The sequence below is a fragment of the Lampris incognitus genome, chromosome 12 (assembly GCF_029633865.1).
Source record: "Lampris incognitus isolate fLamInc1 chromosome 12, fLamInc1.hap2, whole genome shotgun sequence".
Taxonomy (NCBI): domain Eukaryota; kingdom Metazoa; phylum Chordata; class Actinopteri; order Lampriformes; family Lampridae; genus Lampris; species Lampris incognitus.
The window spans coordinates 10,464,386-10,485,692 of NC_079222.1; the positions used below are offsets into that span (position 1 = coordinate 10,464,386).

The window sequence follows — 21,307 nt, forward strand, 5'->3', positions numbered from 1 at the left end:
CACAGGGGTTTGTTATCGTTGTTTTATGTTGTTTGCAGTCGACGTTTGTACGGAACTGTCGTCTTGGTGCAGTATTTGGCATCGCGTTACCATGTCCGGCAAGTTTGCGACGCGACAACGTTCGGAGAAATTGAACCCGAACTCGCGCAACGGTTGCTTGGTTACAAAGGCAGCGGATGTGGACAGATGTTCAGTTCGAAACTCGGGTTCTTGTCTTGAAGAAGTTTAGCTCTTGTTCGACAGTAGCCACTCAAACAAACGTGGTTTAATAATGCTACAGTGTCCAAAGGTGTAGGGCACACAGAGCTTGACTTGTGGATACATTTGTATCCACCTTTTCCCGATTGGTTTCATATGCAAATAGGCGTGACCATTAACTCGAGTTTCACCGGCCATTTGTAGTGTTCACAGAGGATGGTGGGGGTGTCAGCTCGGTGGCACAGCATCCTGATGACTCCTGGTTTGTGCTCCAGTGGATGGTGAGAGTCAAACCTTAAGTACTGATCAGTATGTGTATGTTTGGAGTCAGTGGCGTGCTCAGTCCTCTCTGTAGTTAAGTAATATATTTGTCCTTTGGTCCAAGGTTAGTAGTTTAAGATGAGAAAAAGAGAACAAATCTCTCTGACCAGGGCACTCCGTGTAATTAAAAATGTCTTTATTGAAACTTAGACATGTCCAAAAAGGACCTAAAAATGCCCACACGTAGCGGCTTTGGCCTTCTTCAGGGCTACGCGTGGGCATTTTTTACAAGGAGTGCCTTGGTCAGAGAGATTTGTTCTCTTTTTCTCAACTGATCAGTATGTGTTGGTTTATGGTAAACATCAACAATCAAATGTCCCCCATCACAAATTGCAATTTTACAATCAAGGAAGTCTAATGTGTCATTTTTCACACCCTCCCTGGTGAACTTGATGTGTCCCTGGATAGGATCTCAGAGCCGTCTTTTCCACTTCCTCCCTATACAAGTTGGCCATTGTAGGTGAAACTGGGGAACCCATTGCACACTCAATGGTCTCTTATTATGTAACGTCTCTTGACGTGTTCCTGTTGATGAAACAGTGGCAGTAGTCCATATGAAATTACAAGATGAACCCACCCTTAGCAATAGGACCACCCTTAACACTGACTTTAACACTGCTCCTGAAGCTGTGTTTTCAGGCCATGTACTTCACAGAAACATAGGTGTGCTATGGGTTCCCCAGTTTCATTTATAATGGCCAACCTGTATGTGGAAGAAGTGGAAAAGAGGGCTCTGACGTCCTATCCAGACACACAACCTAGCTATTGGTTCAGATTTGTGGACAACGCCTGAGTTAAAATTAAGTCTCAGGACATACCACAGTTCACCGACCACATTATCTCTGTGGACAACTACATCAAGTTCAACAGGAAGGACTTGAAAAATAACAAGTTAAACTTCTTAGACTGTTGAATTGCAATTGTTGATAGGGGACATTTGATTGTTGCTGTTTACCATAAACCAACACACACTGATCAGTACTTAAGGTTTGACTCTCATCATCCACTGGAGCACAAACTAGGAGTCATCAGGACACTGTACCACTGAGTTGACAACATCCTCACCGACACAGCGGCTGGGGGAAGGGAGAAATCCCATATTAAACAGGCCCTGGTTAAGTGTGGTTATCCTAACTAGGTGTTGGTCAAAGCCAGGAAGATGCCCAAACCAGCCAATTGAAGAGAGGAGCAGGACAATAGCTGCCTAAGCATAAATTAGTGGGGATTCTGTATGTAGCAGGAGTTTTGGAAAAGTTGAGATGCGTATTTTCCAAATACTGTGTCTCAGTTGCTTTCAAACCCCAAAACTCGCTGCGCCAGAAATTGGTCCACCGTAAGCATCGGGTTCCCCGGCATAAGCAGAGCAATGTAGTGTACGTCTTGATGCATGCTCAATAATCCAGGTAAGAAAATCAAAGAAGGTTGAATCAGTTCATCTGGACACAATGTTTGATAGATACATTTCATCACTCAACTAAGTGACTTCTTCAGTCTAAACTGACTGCAGGTATCCCCACCCTTATAAACAATACAGTACAATACAGTGCCTAATGACCGAAACCAACAACCAGTTTCATATGCAAATGTGGGTGTGATCATTGATCATGTGTGCTATTCACAGAGGATTAGGGATTGTCGCAATCACAGTATTGTAAAATGGCGACCGAAATCAACGACCACTTTCATGATCAAACATGGGTGTGCCCATTAAATAGAGTATCGATGGCCATTTGTACTATTCAGGGATGAGGATGTGCACATCCTTGATAGGGAGGAACGATGGTTTGAATGGGGAGTCAAAGAGGACATCTATATTAAGAGGGAACGACCATCCTTGAATGGGGGGGGGGGGTCGCCATCTTGCAATACTGGGATTGCAACCATTCCCAAATCCTCTGTGAATAGTACACATTGCCATTGTAACTTAAGTTAACGGTCACGGCAATTTGCATATGAAACCGATCGTTGTTTTCGGTCGTTATGCCACTCTATTGTTTATAAGGGTGGGGATACCTGCAGTCAGTTGAGACTGAAGAGGTCACTTAGATGAATGATGAAACGTTTCTCTCTCAACAAACATGTCCAGATGAACTGATTCAACTTTCTGTGATCTTCTTAAATGGATTACTGACCATGCATAACAACAAAATTACCACAGGTTATTATGACAGAATCTTTCCATATTAAGGAGGTTGACCAGGAACATTTTTTATATCAATACCATCAGGTGTGGAGGTGTTCGTGAAAAAACTGGGTCTTTAGCTTCTTCTTAAAGATAGAGAGGGACTCAGCGGCTCGAATGGAGTTTGGTAACTCGGTCCACCACCGAGAAACTACAGAAGAGAAGAGTCTGACTAGTGACTTGGGGCCCCATTGTGGCGGAAGTGCCAGGCACCTTTTATTGGCAGAGCGTAGTGAGTGGGACTGTGTAGACCCGAATGAGAGAGTTCAAGTTGGCAGGAGCCGTTTTAGTTGCTGTTTTGTAAGCAAGCATTAAGGTTTTGAATTTGATGTGAGCAGCAACTGGGAGCCAGTGCAGGAATATGAACAGTGAAGTGACATGTGCTGTTTTGGGTTGGTTGAAGACCAGATGCACCGCTGCATTCTGGATCATTTGCAGAGGTTTGAAAGTGCATGTAGGGAGACCTGCCACTAAGGAGTTGCAGCAGTCATTGTGTGATATTACAAGAGCCTGTACCAGGAGTTGTGCTGCATGCTCAGACAGGTAGGGTCTTAATTTTCCTGATGTTGTATAGGACAAATCAGCACAACCGAGCAATCAAGGCCATGTGAACCTTTAAGGTTAGTTAGTCATCAATCATGTCACCCAGGTTTCGGGCAGACTTTGTGGGCATAAGTTGGGTTGATCCAAGCTGGATATTGATCTGTTGTTGTAAGGATGGACTGGCTGGGATGACAAGGAGCTCAGTCTTAGATAGGTTAAACTGAAGGTATCATTCTTTCATCCATGCAGAGATATCAGCAAGGCATGACGATATCCCTGCCGAGACTGTGAGGTCACATGGCGGGAATGATAGGAAGAGCTGGGTATCGTCAGCATAGCAATAATATGAGAAACCATGGGAGCGGATGATTGCACTAAGTGAGGTAGTGTATATTGAGAAGAGAAGGGGACTGAGCACTGACCCTTGATGTACCCCTGTGGATAAGCCATGCGGTTTGGACACTTCTTCCCTTCAAGATACTCAAAAGATCTCCCCTGAGAGGTAGCATCTGCGCAGTAACACTTGGTAGAACCACTTGATTGCTGTTAAAGTGGCTTTCACACGAACCCTGCAAAACGATGGCGTTAACACCATTTGGGCACGACCGCTTCACATGATCAGCGTCAGCGCCAAGAGCGGAGGTGGTCATTACATTCACAGTGTCAGGTTTCGAAAATGACAGCATTCGGGAAAGGGTAATGTGGAGTTCAATTTCAATCTTTATAGCTATGATATCAAACTGCTGTCATTAGTTGTGCATCGCAGAGATCAGCATAACGAAGGTCAAAGCTGAATATAATTGAACTTTGAGGTTTTCTCCCAGCGTCTGTGATCAAGGCGCAGAATGCCAAGAACGGCGGCAGCACTTGCCACATAGGAAAACAATGACAGCACCAGCGCCAAGGGCCCTTAACAAATATAAAACATAGGCATGTTTTCATGCACCGGCAATGGTGACAAAACGAGAGGCACAGACTGCACATTTATCACTACCCACCACCACCTTGACTTAAGAGATGGTTGGGGGGAAACAATGGGAGAATAATTGTTCATCACAGTATACAAATGCCCCCCCCCACCCCCGTTTTTCTCCCCAGCTGTATCCAGCCAATTACCCCAAACTCTTCCGATTCATCCAGGTCACTGCTCCACCCCCTCTGCCGATCCGGGGAGGGTTGCAACTATCACATGTCTCCTCTGATACATGTGGAGTCGCCAGACGCTTCTTTTCACCCGACAGTTAGTCACGCTATTCCCCCCAGTCCCCCCCCCCCAAACAGGTGCCCTTACTGACCAGAGGAGGCAGTAGCGAGCATCTGGCTTCCCACCTGCAGACACAGCCAATTGTGTCTGTAGGGACACCCGACCAAGCCGGAGGTAACACAGGGATTCAATCTGGCGATCCCCATATTGGTAAAGAACAGAATAGACTGCCACGCTACCCGGACGCCCCAACAGTATAAAAAATTAATGTTTATTTAAAATTTAGAGGGTTTGGCGTCCGAGTAGCATAGTGGTGTGTTCCGTTGCCTACCAACATGGGGGCTCACTGAATCACATCCCCGTGTTACCTCCGGCTTGGTTGGGCGTCCCTACAAACCCAACTGGCCGTGGCTGCGGGTGGGAAGCCGGATGTGGGTATGTGTCCTGGTCACTGCACTAGCGCCTCCTGTGGTCTGTCGGGGTGCCTGTTCATGAGGGAGGGGGAACTGGGGGGAATAGCGTGAATGCAATCCATCCATCCTCCCCAAAGGCTATGTTTTCCTGGCGAAACGCCTCACTGTCAGGAGAAAAGAAGCGGCTGGCGACTCCACAAGCATCGGAGGAGGCTTGTGGCAGTCAGCAGCCCTCCCCCGATCGGCAGATGGGGTGGAGCAGCAACTGGGATGGCTCATAAGAGTGGGGTAATTGGCCAGATACAATTGGGGAGATAAAGGGAAAAACGAAAACTTAGAGGGTTGAATTTGCCCTAGATTGAAGGTTGACTTGTAAAGAAAATAAATCATTCCTTAAATCCTGATGATAATGCTGAATATTTTCATTATTAAAGTATTACATTTTAACAATGGCAGCTGCCGGTTACCTTTTTATTCAGAATGCAGGACTTGCATGTGGTCTCTTTTTTCCCAAAGGCTTTTATATTTGATATGTACAATAGAAAAATGATACTCACTTTTAGACACTACACTAATCATAAAATCCAACTATTTATCTGAATCTCTCTTTGGCTTTACAGGCGAAAGTCATTGTGATGTTGTTTTTTTCACATTGAAATGTATATATAATTCTCCTTTTGTCTTGGAGAAACACCTTTGTTTTGAAAGACAACAAGCAGGAAGTAATTTTCATTCCTTTTAGACAGCTATCTTTAAGTAAGAGTAGTAATAAAAAATAGAATTTGTTGAGCTTTTCCTCATCCGAGTGGAGGGTCTAAGCATAGGGGGTGTTGTATATTGCACTGCTTGTAAAGTCCTTTGGGACGAGGTTGTGATTGTGGCCTGTACAAATACACTTGACTTCAGTAGTCTGATGAACACTTACACACTTGTTTAAACACATCCTCTTCCAGTACAAGCAATACATATTGTTTTTAAATTTCGTAGTTATGAATGATAATGAATAATATCATACAATCCTCTACAAAATGGCAAATAGCAAGTGAAAATGGGCTGTTGGGATTTAGAAAGAGATGTGTCCAGTTACTTGGACTGCAAACACAATACATTAAAGCGGATTGTGGCCCTCCACTGATATCTGTACAATTTCTGAGCAAGAAAGGGGGTCAACAGTCTCCAGTTTCAGAGCTTTGCTGTGGCAGGTCAGTGTACCCCCATTAACATCAAGCATCAAAATATGTTTCCTAGATGGCCTACACAAGGAATTCCAGGGTATGGAAATAGCTAATTGTTTCCATCACCAATGTGTGCTTTTTCTGAGTGCAGGCCATGGCAGCTGGTACCTTTTTCCATCAGTTGTTTCCCCCTCCCATTGTCAGCTCTTTGTCCTCAGTGAGCATGCCCATTGTTGGCACTGTATCCATCTGTTCCTTGTTGGGGGGAGATGGTGCAGCACATGTTTAAGTATTTCTGGCCTCTGCTATAGCGTCTGAATTTTAGCAAAAATATTGATCTTCTCTTCACTTTTGTTGATCTGTGGTCAGTTATTTAATGTAGCCAGCAGCTTTCTCCGGAGGGTTTGGGTGAGTTCTGCTGTCCTATTTTATCGAGGAACGTCTGCTCTTCTTGCTCCTCACTCAAACACTATCTACTTTCAGGCCTCCTGCCTTTTGCCTTCTTTCGCTTTCCCCTAGTGCTCCTAAGGTGGTTATTAATCTTGCATGTCGGCCCTGAGATCTTTGACTTGAAACAATGGATGGCATTCCATTTGAGCCGACTGAGCATGCTCTGTGGAGACCCTCTGAAAAGAGGGACCAACAGAGGGAGCCACTGGGTCACATGACCAATGAGGGGAATGCGGGGGAGAGAAAGGAAGAGAGGAACAATCTGTACAATTCTCTCCCTCCCTCCCACACACACTCCCTCGCCCCCCCCCCCCCCAGACTCTTTCTCCTTCTCAACGAGGCCATGAGAAGAAAGCAGGTACGATACTTCCTGCAGGCACACATTTTCCACAAGGAAAGCCTTGTTAGCCTTGCTGTTTTCTCGTGGTTGGTTTTAATGGTCTTCTGTGATGATACGTATGCTTGTCTTTGGATTCCAATGTTTTTTAACCATTTTCTCCTCAAAATTAGGGTTCATCCATTTCAAGCGCTGCTGTTTTAAGGCGAGATGGTTTTAGTTTTGTACAGTGTGGTTGAGTCAGTTGCTGCTTTATCAGCAGATGCCGATCAGACCTTATTCCTCATGAATCTAGGTGAAATTTAGCAATTTTGTCAGGTAGCGGTGGTGCTGGTTGTGCCCCTGTGAGCGGAAACACAGACATCAACAGTGTTGTCATCTGTCAGCTCAATTTCAGTAAAGCATCTTGGCTCCTGCGTCGGTGAGCTCTTGGTCGGTCAGCTCTTCATAGATTGAGCAAGTGGTTTTGTGAAAGCAGCTCAAAAGCTGCATTTCGAGCAAGATGTGTGCAGAGGAAATTATTTTACTCATCATAAAAGAAGGGTAGCATGACCTGAAGAATGTGGACCTTGCCCTTCAGAGAGGGTTTTTTTTTTCAAATGGGTCAAAGCTCAGACCCATCATTTATCTGTTTCTCACTGTCTATTTTCTGCCATATTGTCTTAACCGATCCTTCATGTTAAGCACGATGAAGATGGAGATACTAGGCAACGTTATATGATTAGGGATATACAGAAAGCTGTAAAACACGAATGGACAGAATAGTAAACATGCCTGCTAGTCTGTGGTGTAGGCTTTTAATTTCCATCAGTGTTGGGATTTTTTTTTTTTTTTGAGCACCTTAGTGGCTAAAAGGTAAGTCATACTGTGTTAGATCTTGCCCCACCTCTTCGACCACTTGGGGATGCCTCAATATTTATCTTTTTAGGCCATTAAAAGGGGTCCTCCCTATAGTCCCCAGGTCCTATAGTCCCCGGGTCCTATGTTCCCCGCTTTGTATGAGACTGGGGAATATTGGACCTTTTTGTATACAGAGGGCCCTATATTCCCCACTTTTCCCCAAAAGGGTCCTATGTTCCCTGTTTTGTGTGTGCAGGGAAACATGGGACCTTTCTTTATAAAAAGGGTCCTATGTTCCCCTAGGGCATCCGGGGAACATAGGACCCTGTTTATAAAGAAAGGTCCTATGTTCCCCGGTCAGCAGGTTTGACGCTGTTTGGCGCAAAAAGTGCATTTTCAATAATGCATTATTTAGGGCAGATTATTAAGAAGACAATGAATCATATGATTTCTATTTTTATATCACAAAAACGAATTCACAAAGTCCAGGTTGGCTAAAGTATGTGGAAACTTTCGACACTAAACCAATTTCAACTTATTAGGCTATAGCCTATATTTGGGCGCATAACCCACCCCGGTAGCTCTCTGATATTTATGCGTGAAATGTGTCGCTTATCGAGGAAAATGCGCCTCGCCGAGTAGGTGAGCTGGCTCGTCTGTGTCTGAATGTAATATAGTAAGCCTATGTTCCTTGGGCAATTGTACCCAGGCATAGCTCAGTCGGTAGAGCTCTCGCCTATGGATCGCAAGGTCGTGAGTTCGATCCCGAGTGCCGCCAACTCAGCGTATGAGTAGCACATTGTGCGAGAAGTGCTGGGAGCTGAGGATAGGTGTTGTGTTCCGTCCTCAGCAGTCCATCACCCAGATCTAGCGCATTGTACCAGGGATAGACTCCTGCGTAAGCTGGCTGATACCGACAATTTGCCAATTCCGACCCACTTCTTCTATGTTCCCTAGAAAGCCGTCGTTCCCATCATAACCACACCAGCTTATTGGGAAAAGCATCTGACATATATTAGATAGAAACCATCTGCTCAGTAAGGCCCTTTAAGCATCATAATTGTAATGATAATAATAATAATAATAATAATAGAAACATAATAATAATGACAATAATAATAATAATAATAGCCTAATAATAATAATAATAATAATACTAATAATAGCCTAATAATAATAATGATGATGATGATGATAATAATAATAATAACAATATAGCCTTATATTAGAAATGCTAAAAATTGGATAATTGAAATATTTATAATTATAAAGTAGGCTAATATAGCATGGTAATAACAATAAAATAATAACAATATCTGCCTGGTCTCTTAAGATTCTAAGATGCTGTATGCTACAGAAATAACGGGACATAGGCCTAGGCTAATGAATACGCCTTTTTGACAAAATATGAATGAAAGGCTAATCAACAACGCTAAAGCTGAATCACAAAACGCATATTGCTCGAAAAATAATTTATAAATAGCCAAATGCACACATGATTTCGAGTTTGGAAATATTTAAAACTTGTCGTGGATGTGTGGTCATCTGCACGCAAGTTTCCTGGTGTTCTAAACCACATGATCAAAATTCACCAATGTCTAAACCGCCCGCCAACTTGCAACAATTTGCAACAATCGGTTGTTATTGGTGATAACTCATGGACTCACTGTCATGTGCTTACTAGCCTACAAGAAGACAAACAATGGCGATAGTTATGGATGGTGATCGAGGGGGCAAAGTGTTGGTACATGAGAACTTCAGATATCAGAAGCACCGCACCAATCAAGACACCATTAGATGGAGATGCTGGAGGTGGAACTGTAGAGTGCCACTGATCACAAATAGATTTGAAGTGGAGGACGTGGATGCTAACATTATTGTGCACGATGTTGGGGAACACGTGCATCCCCCTGATGGAGAAATGGTGCACCGTGCAGAATTCCGACAGGAGATGATTGCAGAAGTTGCGAGGGAGCCAACAGTCCCAATCAGAAGGATCTATAATGTGCAAAGGGTCCTGCAGCGTCGGCAACGTCGAATCCAGGGTGGCGGCGACAGACCACCACCACAAGGATTCCAGTCTGTAAGGACTGTTATGGCCAGAGCACGCGCAGCAGTCATGCCCCCGATTCCAGCTACACTTGAGGATGTCGTCATCGAAGGTGCATGGGCTGAAACATGGGACAGGGAACAGTTCCTCCTGCACCAAGACAACGAGTGGGCTATCGCTGTGTTTGCCACAGAGGGAAACATCAGGAAGCTGCGAGGCTGTGGAACCGTATATATGAATGCAACGTTCAGAACGTGCCCCCGCCCCTTCAGCCAAGTTTTTACAGTACTTGGAAACATGCATGGCTTTGTTATCCCTCTGGTGCATGCGCTGATGGGCCAGCGCACAATTGAGCACTACCGGCAGGTGCTCGATTGCATCAAACGGGAAACCAGGAGGACTACGCAACACCACTGGGCACCTCAAAAGGTCATATGCGACTTTGAACAGGCGCTTATCAATGCGCTGGAAACAGAACTTCCAAGGGCACAAGTGAGTGGATACTACTTCCATTTCAGTCAAGCCCTGTGGAAGAGGGTGCAAAGACTTGGACTGACTACTGCATTCCGGGATGACCTTCAGTTGGCAGCAGTCATCCGCAAGGTGATGGCACTCGGCCACCTACCACTGGACACAGTTCAAGACAACTTCGCCCTGCTCGTTCACCACCCGGACACGAGGCGCATCCAGCGGGACCATCCAGAGCTGCATGACTTCCTGCAGTATGTCGGGAACACATACGTCCACGATGGAGCCCTCTTCCCACATCCAATGTGGAACGTCTATGCACGCAACATGGAGCAAAGGACCAACAACCACGTTGAGTGTAAGTGACTAAGACTTATTTTCTGATTTATTGAATAATCAGCGAACAGACTTTATTTTTGATGTGTGGCCCATAACACGCTTAACATTTTCATGCGAAACCACAGAAACGTGCAGGCTATGATAACGTAGGCCAATTGTATGATTATGGTTGTGTAAATTAGGCTATACTGTTTTTAGTCGATTATTTGTATCATTATTTAAAAAAATAATATAGCATCGGTGTAGGACTCACAGTCAACCATTGCTTTGGATAAAGCTTGATACGTCTACATCGTTTCCATCAATTAGCTGTGGAATTCACCATAGGCTATGTATTTTACTTTCATTTTTAAAAATCAGTTTAACACAATCCAGCATAATTTTTGGAGGTCTACATCACACAAAGGCCTACACTCCTAAAGCTGTATTATGCATTCATGTTTATCAAGCCACTGTCTACATGTTCAGCATATTCACATTTCTTTAACAGTTTACATGATTAACCTCTTGTTTTTGTTTTTGTAGCTTATCATCGCACTCTAAATGATGCGGTCCAAGTGCGCCACCCATCCCTTTGGATGTTTCTGCGCCACATTAAGGACCAGCAAACCCTGGCAGAGGAAAGGCTGGAGATGGCGGAGCGAGGAGATGCTCCCCCAAGGCAGAAGCCCAAGTGGAGGAGGTTGGAGGCCCGTCTCCTGCGGCTCAAGGGTCAACTGGATGCTGGTCACAGAGATTTGGAATCATATTGGAGGGCTGTAAGCCACCACATTTTCAGATAGGCTGAGTAGAGGTTTTAGCCCCTCTTTGTTGAGTAGCTTAATGGACTAGGACTACTCATTTTGCTTTTTTGAAGAAGAAAAAAGCCTTAACGTTAGGCTAGTTAGGCCTTGGAGATTTTTGTTTTAGACCATGCCTTTTCTGGGGGGCTTCTGCCATAGACCAACCCTTTTTCAGCCAAGCTTTTACTAGAAGCATTTTGTTATTAATAGCCTATTATCAGTGTTACTATTGATAGTATTATGCCTGTAATTGTTATTTGTTATTAGGCCTCTTTTATAATTAGGCTATTATTATTATTATCATTATTATTAGGCTGCTATTATTTATTTATTTATTATTATTGATATTATTATTATTATTAAAGAAGAACATCAAAGGATGTAAGGTAGCACTCATCAAATGAAAAAAAAGACACAATTCTCTATTTTACCATTTCATTGTTTGGCATCAGTCATTAACTTGGCCGGGTGGTCTTCTTCAGAAACCTTAATGACTGATGCCAAACAATAAAATGGTGAAATAAAGGACTGCCTCTGTTATTTCTTTACCATTTGGTGAGTGTTACCTTACATCCTTTGATGTTCGTCTTTGATTCATGTTTTTGGTTTAGCACCTCCACAAGCCTTTAGTTTTTTGAGAAGCACATATTATTATAATTAGGCAATTAGCCTATTGTGTAAGGTAGGCGGCCCCCGTTGATGGATACTTTGTGCTGGCCCTAAATTCCAAGTCCTGGTCTAAGTTCTCTGCCTAAAAAGTTCATCATTTAAGTCTTTTTGAAAGAAAGTCTGCCAAGTGATTTAATATGGAAAACGAACTGCAAAGTAACAAGAAAGTGGCTGAAGTGTCCAGTGCTGGGCAAATTGAACTTTGAGCGAAGGTGGAAATGGCTAGGTTATACTGGTAGGCGGGCCTACTGCAAGACAAACTTGCGTTGATTGCCAACTGTCCATGCTGAGCCGGAGAGCCAACTAACTAGGCCTACTGCAGTAAATATTGGTAAGAAATAACAATAAAGCAAATTACAGCCTCCTCTAGGCCGAATTTGGATACGCACTCAAGGTGGCCTGCGATATACAACGGCCAACAATGGTAATACGGCCTAATTTAATCAGCGGAGGAATAGATTGTCGTAGCCTAAAACTCAGCCATGACCCCAGTTTTTATTATTTTGGACCCGTTAAGGAAATAATTTGAAAAAAAAGAATTCTAAGTTCCCTGGTTTGTTCCTCGATTGGCAATAGCAGGGAATATAGGACCCCTTATTTGGAAAAAGGTCCTATGTTCCCCTGGAAACAGCGGGGAATATAGGACCCTTTTTCCAAAAGAGGGTTCTATGTTCCCCGGTGTCTATTGCAACCGGGATTATAGGACCTTTTTAGGGGAAAACGGGGAATATGGGACCCTTTTTTTTTTCGAAAGGGTCCTATGTTCCCCGATCGGGGAACACAGGACCCGAGGAATATAGGACCCGGGGACTATAGGCACGGCCCCAAGTGGGACTGTGTAGACCTGAATGAGAGAGTTCAGGTAGGCAGGAGCCGTTTTAGTTGCTGTTTTGTAAGCAAGCATTAAGGTTTTGAATTTGATGTGGGCAGCAACTGGGAGCCAGTGCAGGAATATGAACAACGAAATGACATGTGCTGTTTTGGGTTGGTTGAAGACCAGATGCACTGCCGTATTCTGGATCATTTGCAGAGGTTTGAAAGTGTATGTAAGGAGACCTGCCACTAAGGAGTTGCAGCAGTTATTTTGTGATATTACAAGAGCCTGTACCAGGAGTTGTGGTGCATGCTCAGACAGGTAGGGTCTAATTTTCCTGATGTTGTACAGGACAAATCAGCACAACCGAGCAATCGAGGCCATGTGAACCTTTAAGGTTAGTTAGTCATCAATCATGTCACCCAGGTTTCAGGAGACTTTGTGGGCATAAGTTGGGTTGATCCCAGCTGGATATTGACCTGTTGTTGTAAGGATGGACTGGCTGGGATGACAAGGAGCTCAGTCTTAGATAGGTTAAACTGAAGGTATCATTCTTTCATCCATGCAGAGATATCAGCAAGGCATGACGATATCCCTGCCGAGACTGAGGTCACATGGCGGGAATGATAGGAAGAGCTGGGTATCGTCAGCATAGCAATAATATGAGAAACCATGGGAGCGGATGATTGCACTAAGTGAGGTAGTGTATATTGAGAAGAGAAGGGGACTGAGCACTGACCCTTGATGTACCCCTGTGGATAAGGACACTTCTTCCCTTCAAGATACTCAAAAGATCTCCCCTGAGAGGTAGCATCTGCGCAGTAACACTTGGTAGAACCACTTGATTGCTGTTAAAGTGGCTTTCACACGAACCCTGCAAAACGATGGCGTTAACACCATTTGGGCACAACCGCTTCACATGGTCAGCGTCAGCGCCAAGAGCGGAGGTGGTCATTACATTCACAGTGTCAGGTTTCGAAAATGACAGCATTCGGGAAAGGGTAGTGTGGAGTTCAATTTCGGACTGCAGTCAACATCAGCTAGTGACTGCAGCTAACCGCATCGCCAATTAGCACAGCCATAGAAGTGAATATAGTCTGGCTGCATACAAAAATGTAATTATTTAATCCTGTCAACCAACCTGATAGTCCCACCTCAAAACTGACATTATTCCATGCCACGGACGTTTTAGTTAGATCGTGGTATGACTTAAGCGTTATGTTATGTAATTTGGGATACTCCGACACAAATTGAAAAAGTTTTTCCCCCATAATTTTTTTTTATTTTTATAGCTATGATATCAAACTGCTGTCATTGGTTGTGCATCGCAGAGAACAGCGTAACGAAGGTCAAAGCTGAATATAATTGAACTTTGAGGTTTTCTCCCAGCGTCTGTGATCAAGGCGCAGAATGCCAAGAACGGCGGCAGCACTTGCCACATAGGAAAACAATGACAGCACCAGCGCCAAGGGCCCTTAACAAATATAAAACACAGGCATGTTTTCATGCACCGGCAGTGGTGACAAAACGAGAGGCACAGACTGCACATTTATCACTACCCACCACCACCTTGACTTAAGAGATGGTTGGGGGGAAACAATGGGAGAATAATTTTTCATCACAGTATATAAATGCCCCCCCCACCCCCGTTTTTCTCCCCAGCTGTATCCGGCCAATTACCCCAACCCTTCCGATTCATCCCGGTCGCTGCTCCACCCCCTCTGCCGATCCGGGGAGGGCTGCAACTACCACATGTCTCCTCTGATACATGTGGAGTCGCCAGATGCTTCTTTTCAATCGACAGTTAGGAGTTTCGCCAGGGAGACTTAGCGCGTGGAAGGATTACCCTATTCCCCCCAACCCCCCCACCCAAACAGAAGCCCTAACTGACCAGAGGAGGCAGTAGTGCAGCGACCAGGACACACACCCACATCCGGCTTCCCACCCGCAGACACAGCCAATTGTGTCTGCTTGGACACCCAACCCTCTAAATTTTAAATAAACATTAATTTTGTATACTGTTGGGGCCTCCGGGTAGCGTGGCGGTCTATTCCGTTGCTTACCAACATAGAGCTCACTGAATCACATCCCCGTGTTACCTCCGGCTTGGTTGGGCGTCCCTACAAACCTAACTGGCTGTGTCTGCGGGTGGGAAGCCGGATGTGGGTATGTGTCCTGGTCACTGCACTAGCGCCTCCTCTGGTCTGTCGGGGTGCCTGTCCATGTGGGAGGGGGAACTGGGGGGAATAGCGTGAATGGAATCCATCCATCCTCCCACACGCTATGTTTTCCTGGCGAAACTCCTCACTGTCAGGAGAAAAGAAGCGGCTGGCGACTCCACAAGCATCGGAGGAGGCTTGTGGCAGTCAGCAGCCCTCCCCCGATCGGCAGATGGGGTGGAGCAGCAACTGGGATGGCTCATAAGAGTGGGGTAATTGGCCAGATACAATTGGGGAGAAAAAGGGAAAAACAGAAAACGAAAACTTAGAGGGTTGAATTTGCCCTAGATTGAAGGTTGACTTGTAAAGAAAATAACTCATTCCTTAAATCCTGATGATAATGCTGAATATTTTCATTATTAAAGTATTACATTTTAACAATGGCAGCTGCCGGTTACCTTTTTATTCAGAATGCAGGACTTGCATGTGGTCTCTTTTTTTCCAAAGGCTTTTATATTTGATATGTACAATAGAAAAATTATACACACTTTTAGACACTACACTAATCATAAAATCCAACTATTTATCCGAATCTCTGTTTGGCTTTACAGGCAAAAGTCATTGTGATGTTGTTTTTTTCACATTGAAATGTATATATAATTCTCCTTTTGTCTTGGAGAAACACCTTTGTTTTGAAAGACAACAAGCAGGAAGTAATTTTCATTCCTTTTAGACAGCTATCTTTAAGTAAGAGTAGTAATAAAAAATAGAATTTGTTGAGCTTTTCCTCATCCGAGTGGAGGGTCTAAGCATAGGGGGTGTTGTATATTGCACTGCTTGTAAAGTCCTTTGGGACGAGGTTGTGATTGTGGCCTGTACAAATACACTTGACTTCAGTAGTCTGATGAACACTTACACACTTGTTTAAACACATCCTCTTCCAGTACAAGCAATACATATTGTTTTTAAATTTCGTAGTTATGAATGATAATGAATAATATCATACAATCCTCTACAAAATGGCAAATAGCAAGTGAAAATGGGCTGTTGGGATTTAGAAAGAGATGTGTCCAGTTACTTGGACTGCAAACACAATACATTAAAGCGGATTGTGGCCCTCCACTGATATCTGTACAATTTCTGAGCAAGAAAGGGGGTCAACAGTCTCCAGTTACAGAGCTTTGCTGTGGCAGGTCAGTGTACCCCCATTAACATCAAGCATCAAAATATGTTTCCTAGATGGCCTACACAAGGAATTCCAGGGTATGGAAATAGCTAATTGTTTCCATCACCAATGTGTGCTTTTTCTGAGTGCAGGCCATGGCAGCTGGTACCTTTTTCCATCAGTTGTTTCTCCCTCCCATTGTCAGCTCTTTGTCCTCAGTGAGCATGCCCATTGTTGGCACTGTATCCATCTGTTCCTTGTTGGGGGGAGATGGTGCAGCACATGTTTAAGTATTTCTGGCCTCTGCTATAGCGTCTGAATTTTAGCAAAAATATTGATCTTCTCTTCACTTTTGTTGATCTGTGGTCAGTTATTTAATGTAGCCAGCAGCTTTCTCCGGAGGGTTTGGGTGAGTTCTGCTGTCCTATTTTATCGAGGAACGTTTGCTCTTCTTGCTCCTCACTCAAACACTATCTACTTTCAGGCCTCCTGCCTTTTGCCTTCTTTCGCTTTCCCCTAGTGCTCCTAAGGTGGTTATTAATCTTGCATGTCGGCCCTGAGATCTTTGACTTGAAACAATGGATGGCATTCCATTTGAGCCGACTGAGCATGCTCTGTGGAGACCCTCTGAAAAGAGGGACCAACAGAGGGAGCCACCGGGTCACATGACCAATGAGGGGAATGCGGGGGAGAGAAAGGAAAAGAGGAACAATCTGTACAATTCTCTCCCTCCCTCCCACACACACTCCCTCGCCCCCCCCCCCCCCAGACTCTTTCTCCTTCTCAACGAGGCCATGAGAAGAAAGCAGGTACGATACTTCCTGCAGGCACACATTTTCCACAAGGAAAGCCTTGTTAGCCTTGCTGTTTTCTCGTGGTTGGTTTTAATGGTCTTCTGTGATGATATGTATGCTTGTCTTTGGATTCCAATGTTTTTTAGCCATTTTCTCCTCAAAATTAGGGTTCATCCATTTCAAGCGCTGCTGTTTTAAGGCGAGATGGTTTTAGTTTTGTACAGTGTGGTTGAGTCAGTTGCTGCTTTATCAGCAGATGCCGATCAGACCTTATTCTTCATGAATCTTGGTGAAATTTAGCAATTTTGTCAGGTAGCGGTGGTGCTGGTTGTGCCCCCGTGAGCGGAAACACAGACATCAACAGTGTTGTCATCTGTCAGCTCAATTTCAGTAAAGCATCTTGGATACTGCATCGGTGAGCTCTTGGTCGGTCAGCTCTTCATAGATTGAGCAAGTGGTTTTGTGAAAGCAGCTCAAAAGCTGCATTTCGAGCAAGATGTGTGCAGAGGAAATTATTTTACTCATAATAAAAGAAGGGTAGCATGACCTGAAGAATGTGGACCTTGCCCTTCAGAGAGGTTTTTTTTTTCCAAATGGGTCAAAGCTCAGACCCATCATTTATCTGTTTCTCACTGTCTATTTTCTGCCATATTGTCTTAACCGATCCTTCATGTTAAGCACGATTAAGATGGAGATACTAGACAACGTTATATGATTAGGGATATACAGAAAGCTGTAAAACACGAATGGACAGAATAGTAAACATGCCTGCTAGTCTGTGGCGTAGGCTTTTAATTTCCATCAGTGTTGGGATTTTTTTTTTTTGAGCACCTTAGTGGCTAAAAGGTAAGTCATACTGTGTTAGATCTTGCCCCACCTCTTCAACCACTTGGGGATGCCTCAATATTTATCTTTTTAGGCCATTAAAAGGATTACGTTTGTCCCTTTTTAAGATTTTCTTATTTTTTGCAAGATGAGGAAAGTGACCTTATTCCACGAGACGATCTTAACTGGAATTGAAATTCTCTTCAGGTACTCTTCCTTCACATGTTCTTTTGTGATGTTGGCTGCTGGCCCCTTTGAGCTGTCAGTCACACAGTAAGAGTAGATTGTGTTCCTGCTTGCTTGGGTGACTTTGTTACACGGATGCAAGTTTCTGGCCATGAGATTGTTTTAAAGACATATTTCAGTCTTTACATACCATGTTGTGGGGTTCCACAGTAGTCCTCTTAACTGAATCACAAAAATCCGAGGATGGAAAGATTCACCTTTTTGCAATGTTTAGAGGCTCTGGTCGCATCGACATCTGTACCATAAAATGTGTATTTTTCATGATCCATGAGGAATTCGGTCTGTTCTATTAAGAGCCATGCTCATTTTCCCTCATTGTCTTAATGGTTTACTAATGGTGTGTATCGAAATTTAGGACACATAGGTTAGGAACTAATCTGGGATTCCTTTCCGCAGACGTCATCTCATATTCTCAAGAATCCTGCCCCTACATAGTCTCCATCTAGTGGTACACTGCTGCAATAGGCACACTGCGTCAGTAAACACTGTGTCAGATAGGTAGGGTTGGAACCAGGCAAGAGCAGGATCCTTAATGCCAACATAGTTCTCCAGGCGATTTAAAAGGATGTCGTGGTCGATCGTATCAAAAGCGGAACTCGGGTCAAGCAGAATTAAAACTGAGCCAGCACCAGAGTCAGTGGTGAGCTGTCGTTGGTTGAAATTGCTTGAAAATACTTCCAACTATTCATGTGTGTGATTAGTTGAAGAGCAACAGACTTTTCTAAGATTTTACAATAAAAAAAAAGTAGTTTGAAATTGGTCTAAAATTGCTTAAAACAAGAGGGTCGAAAGTAGGCTTCTTCAGGAGAGGTCGGACTGTTGCGTGTTTAAAACTAGATGGGAACAAACCGGTCTGGTAGACGGTGAGCAGTTCATAATGGAGAGAATTTGTGGCCCGACGGTGTGAAATACCTCTTTCAGAAGTCTAGTGGGGATGGTGCCCAGTTGACAGGTAGAAGTGTTCAAGTGGGGATTAACTCTTCTGAGTCTAATAGAGAATTTTGCTTAAAGCGAGTCAGACTGGCAGAGGGTTCAATGCAAGAGGGGAGATTGCTCATCACTGGTGTAATGTGAAGCCTAATGTCATCTATTTTCTTAATGAAGTGGTGGAGAAACTGCTCTCATTTTTCAGTGGATGCATCCAAAGGTTGCTTGGGGGGGACTAACCACTGAATTTATAGCCTGAAATAAAACCATGCGGTTGTGGCAGCTGCCAGCAATGAAATTATGAAAGTAGGAATGCCTTGCTTCCTTAACTGCGTTCTGATAAACCAGTATCAATCTTTTCAGTCTATCAAGAGATGCCCTGAGTTTGTCTTTCTTCCATTTTCTCTTAGCTTTCCTGCACGGATAATGGACTCATCCTCGGTGAGCAGGAACTGGAAGGTGGTCCTGAAACATCAGGATCAAGAGTTGACAGAAACAGCACCAACTGGTTACCTCTGGACTCCACAGATGTGGGACATGTGGCCGAATACCTCCCATCCTCAGAGTCTGGTAATGACAAGAGTTTTGCTGCACTAAGGACTGATGAAAGTGCAGGGACCATGTCCGGGCAGGGGACTTCAGAGACTAAAAGTGGCACAGCCCCCCCTGGCCCCAGTCCAGCACCTGCAAACAAAGCACGCAAGACCACGCCCAGACCTGCTGTCAGTCAGATGAAAGAGGTAACCAGTAGCCAATATCAAATAGACTTGTAAGTAAATGACCTAAATCTTGAGAGGAGGTAATCTGAGGAGCTCATGTATTAAACTCCTCAAATTACCTCTGGTTACAAATTATTATTGTTATTATAACATCATCATCATTATTGTAATATAAATATATAAAATAGTATATAGTTGTATAATAGATAAATAGTATATATTTTTAGTATAATGTCATATTAATATATAATATATTATATAAGCATAATAAGTTATAGTTAATTAGTATTTAATATATAAGCAATATAATGAAATGTGTATATAAGAAAATATATAATAATAATAATAATAATCCTTCTTTTTCTGGCAGCCAAACCAGTTTGAGGGAGACTTGCCTCTTTTTTTAGGAGAGTGGAAAGTAAATGTGGAGTAATAAAATTATTATTATTATAAAGATGGGAATTGTTTATCCTATAAGCACACTGGACACAGTCCAAAGACATGCAGGTCAGGTGAATCGGCGGTACTAAATTGTCCCTAGGTGTGTGTGTGTGTGTGTGTGTGTGTGTGTGTGTGTGTGTGTGTGCGTGTGTGCCCACCCTGTGCATGTATGCCCACCCTGGTGGCCTGTCCAGGGTGTCTCCCCGCCTGCCGCCCAATGACTGCTGGGATAGGCTCCAGCATCCCCGCAACCCTGAGAGCAAGATAAGCGGTTTGGATAATGGATGGATGGATAATAATGATAATCATTACATTTATATATAACGCTTTTCTAGACACACAAAGTGCTTTACATTGAAGGGGGTAACTCACTTCAACCACCACCAGTGTGTAGCACCCACCTGGGTGATGCACGGCAGCCATTTTGCACCAGAACCCTCACCACACATCAGCTTGAGGTGGAGAAGGAGGAATCGTTCAGCCAATTACATGGGGGGATGATTAGGTGGCCAGATGGAGAGAGCCAGGTTGGGAATTTTGCCAGGACACCAGGGAACCCCCTACTCTTTGCGATAAGTGCCATGGGGTCTAATGACCACAGCGAGTCAGGACTTCGGTATAATGTCTCATCTGAAGGACAGAAGCATAAGTTATTAATTATTCAGCCATAGCAAAACTCTGTACAGTTGTGACTTACCTGTTATGCATACATACTTACCTCCAGTATTCTATTTATCATTCCATTTATTTCTTTAGTTTTTCTTCTTCTTTTTTTTGTGAGTGATATATGCAAGTACTAGAAGCTGCTGTAAACTGGAGTCAAAATTCCTCATATACATAAGTACACTTGGTTAATAAAATTAATTTGGATTCTTTTTGGTTCTTGTCCTTTACAGTCTTTTGACAGGATAGTAGAAGAAATGACCAGGATAAAAATGGTGAGAAATGTTGCGCTCCAGCCGGAAACCCCCCCAAAGGAGACCACTATACAAAACCAGCTACCTGCCTCTGATCCACAAGTGAAGTCAGCCCAGAGAAAGAAGAGGAAGATGGGAAAGCATTGCCTTATGCCCAATGAGAAATTACATGGGACAGCACAGAAAACCCTCCTGGAAATGTTTGACAAAGTCAAATTGTCACCAGACAGCCCAGAGGTCTATGCTCCTTCCATGTAAAAAAAAAAAAAAAAAAAGTCATTTGGCCCAACCCCTCATTTTAGAACAAGGGCCATATCAGAATCACTATT

General features: G+C 43.8%; 1 protein-coding gene across 4 annotated transcripts in view; it reads left to right on the forward strand.

The window, feature by feature from the left end:
• ehmt1b (euchromatic histone-lysine N-methyltransferase 1b) overlaps positions 1-21,307 on the forward strand; it is a 45,315-nt gene that overhangs the window by 741 nt on the left and 23,267 nt on the right. For 2 of the 4 annotated variants that reach the window (XM_056290275.1, XM_056290276.1), the window contains exons 2-3: positions 19,312-19,641; positions 20,958-21,215. In XM_056290275.1, coding sequence (XP_056146250.1) covers positions 19,522-19,641; positions 20,958-21,215 — 378 coding nt within the window. In that variant the 5' untranslated portion in view covers positions 19,312-19,521. The remainder of the gene's footprint in view (positions 1-19,311; positions 19,642-20,957; positions 21,216-21,307) is intronic. The other 2 variants (XM_056290277.1, XM_056290278.1) reach the window with 2 other exon arrangements.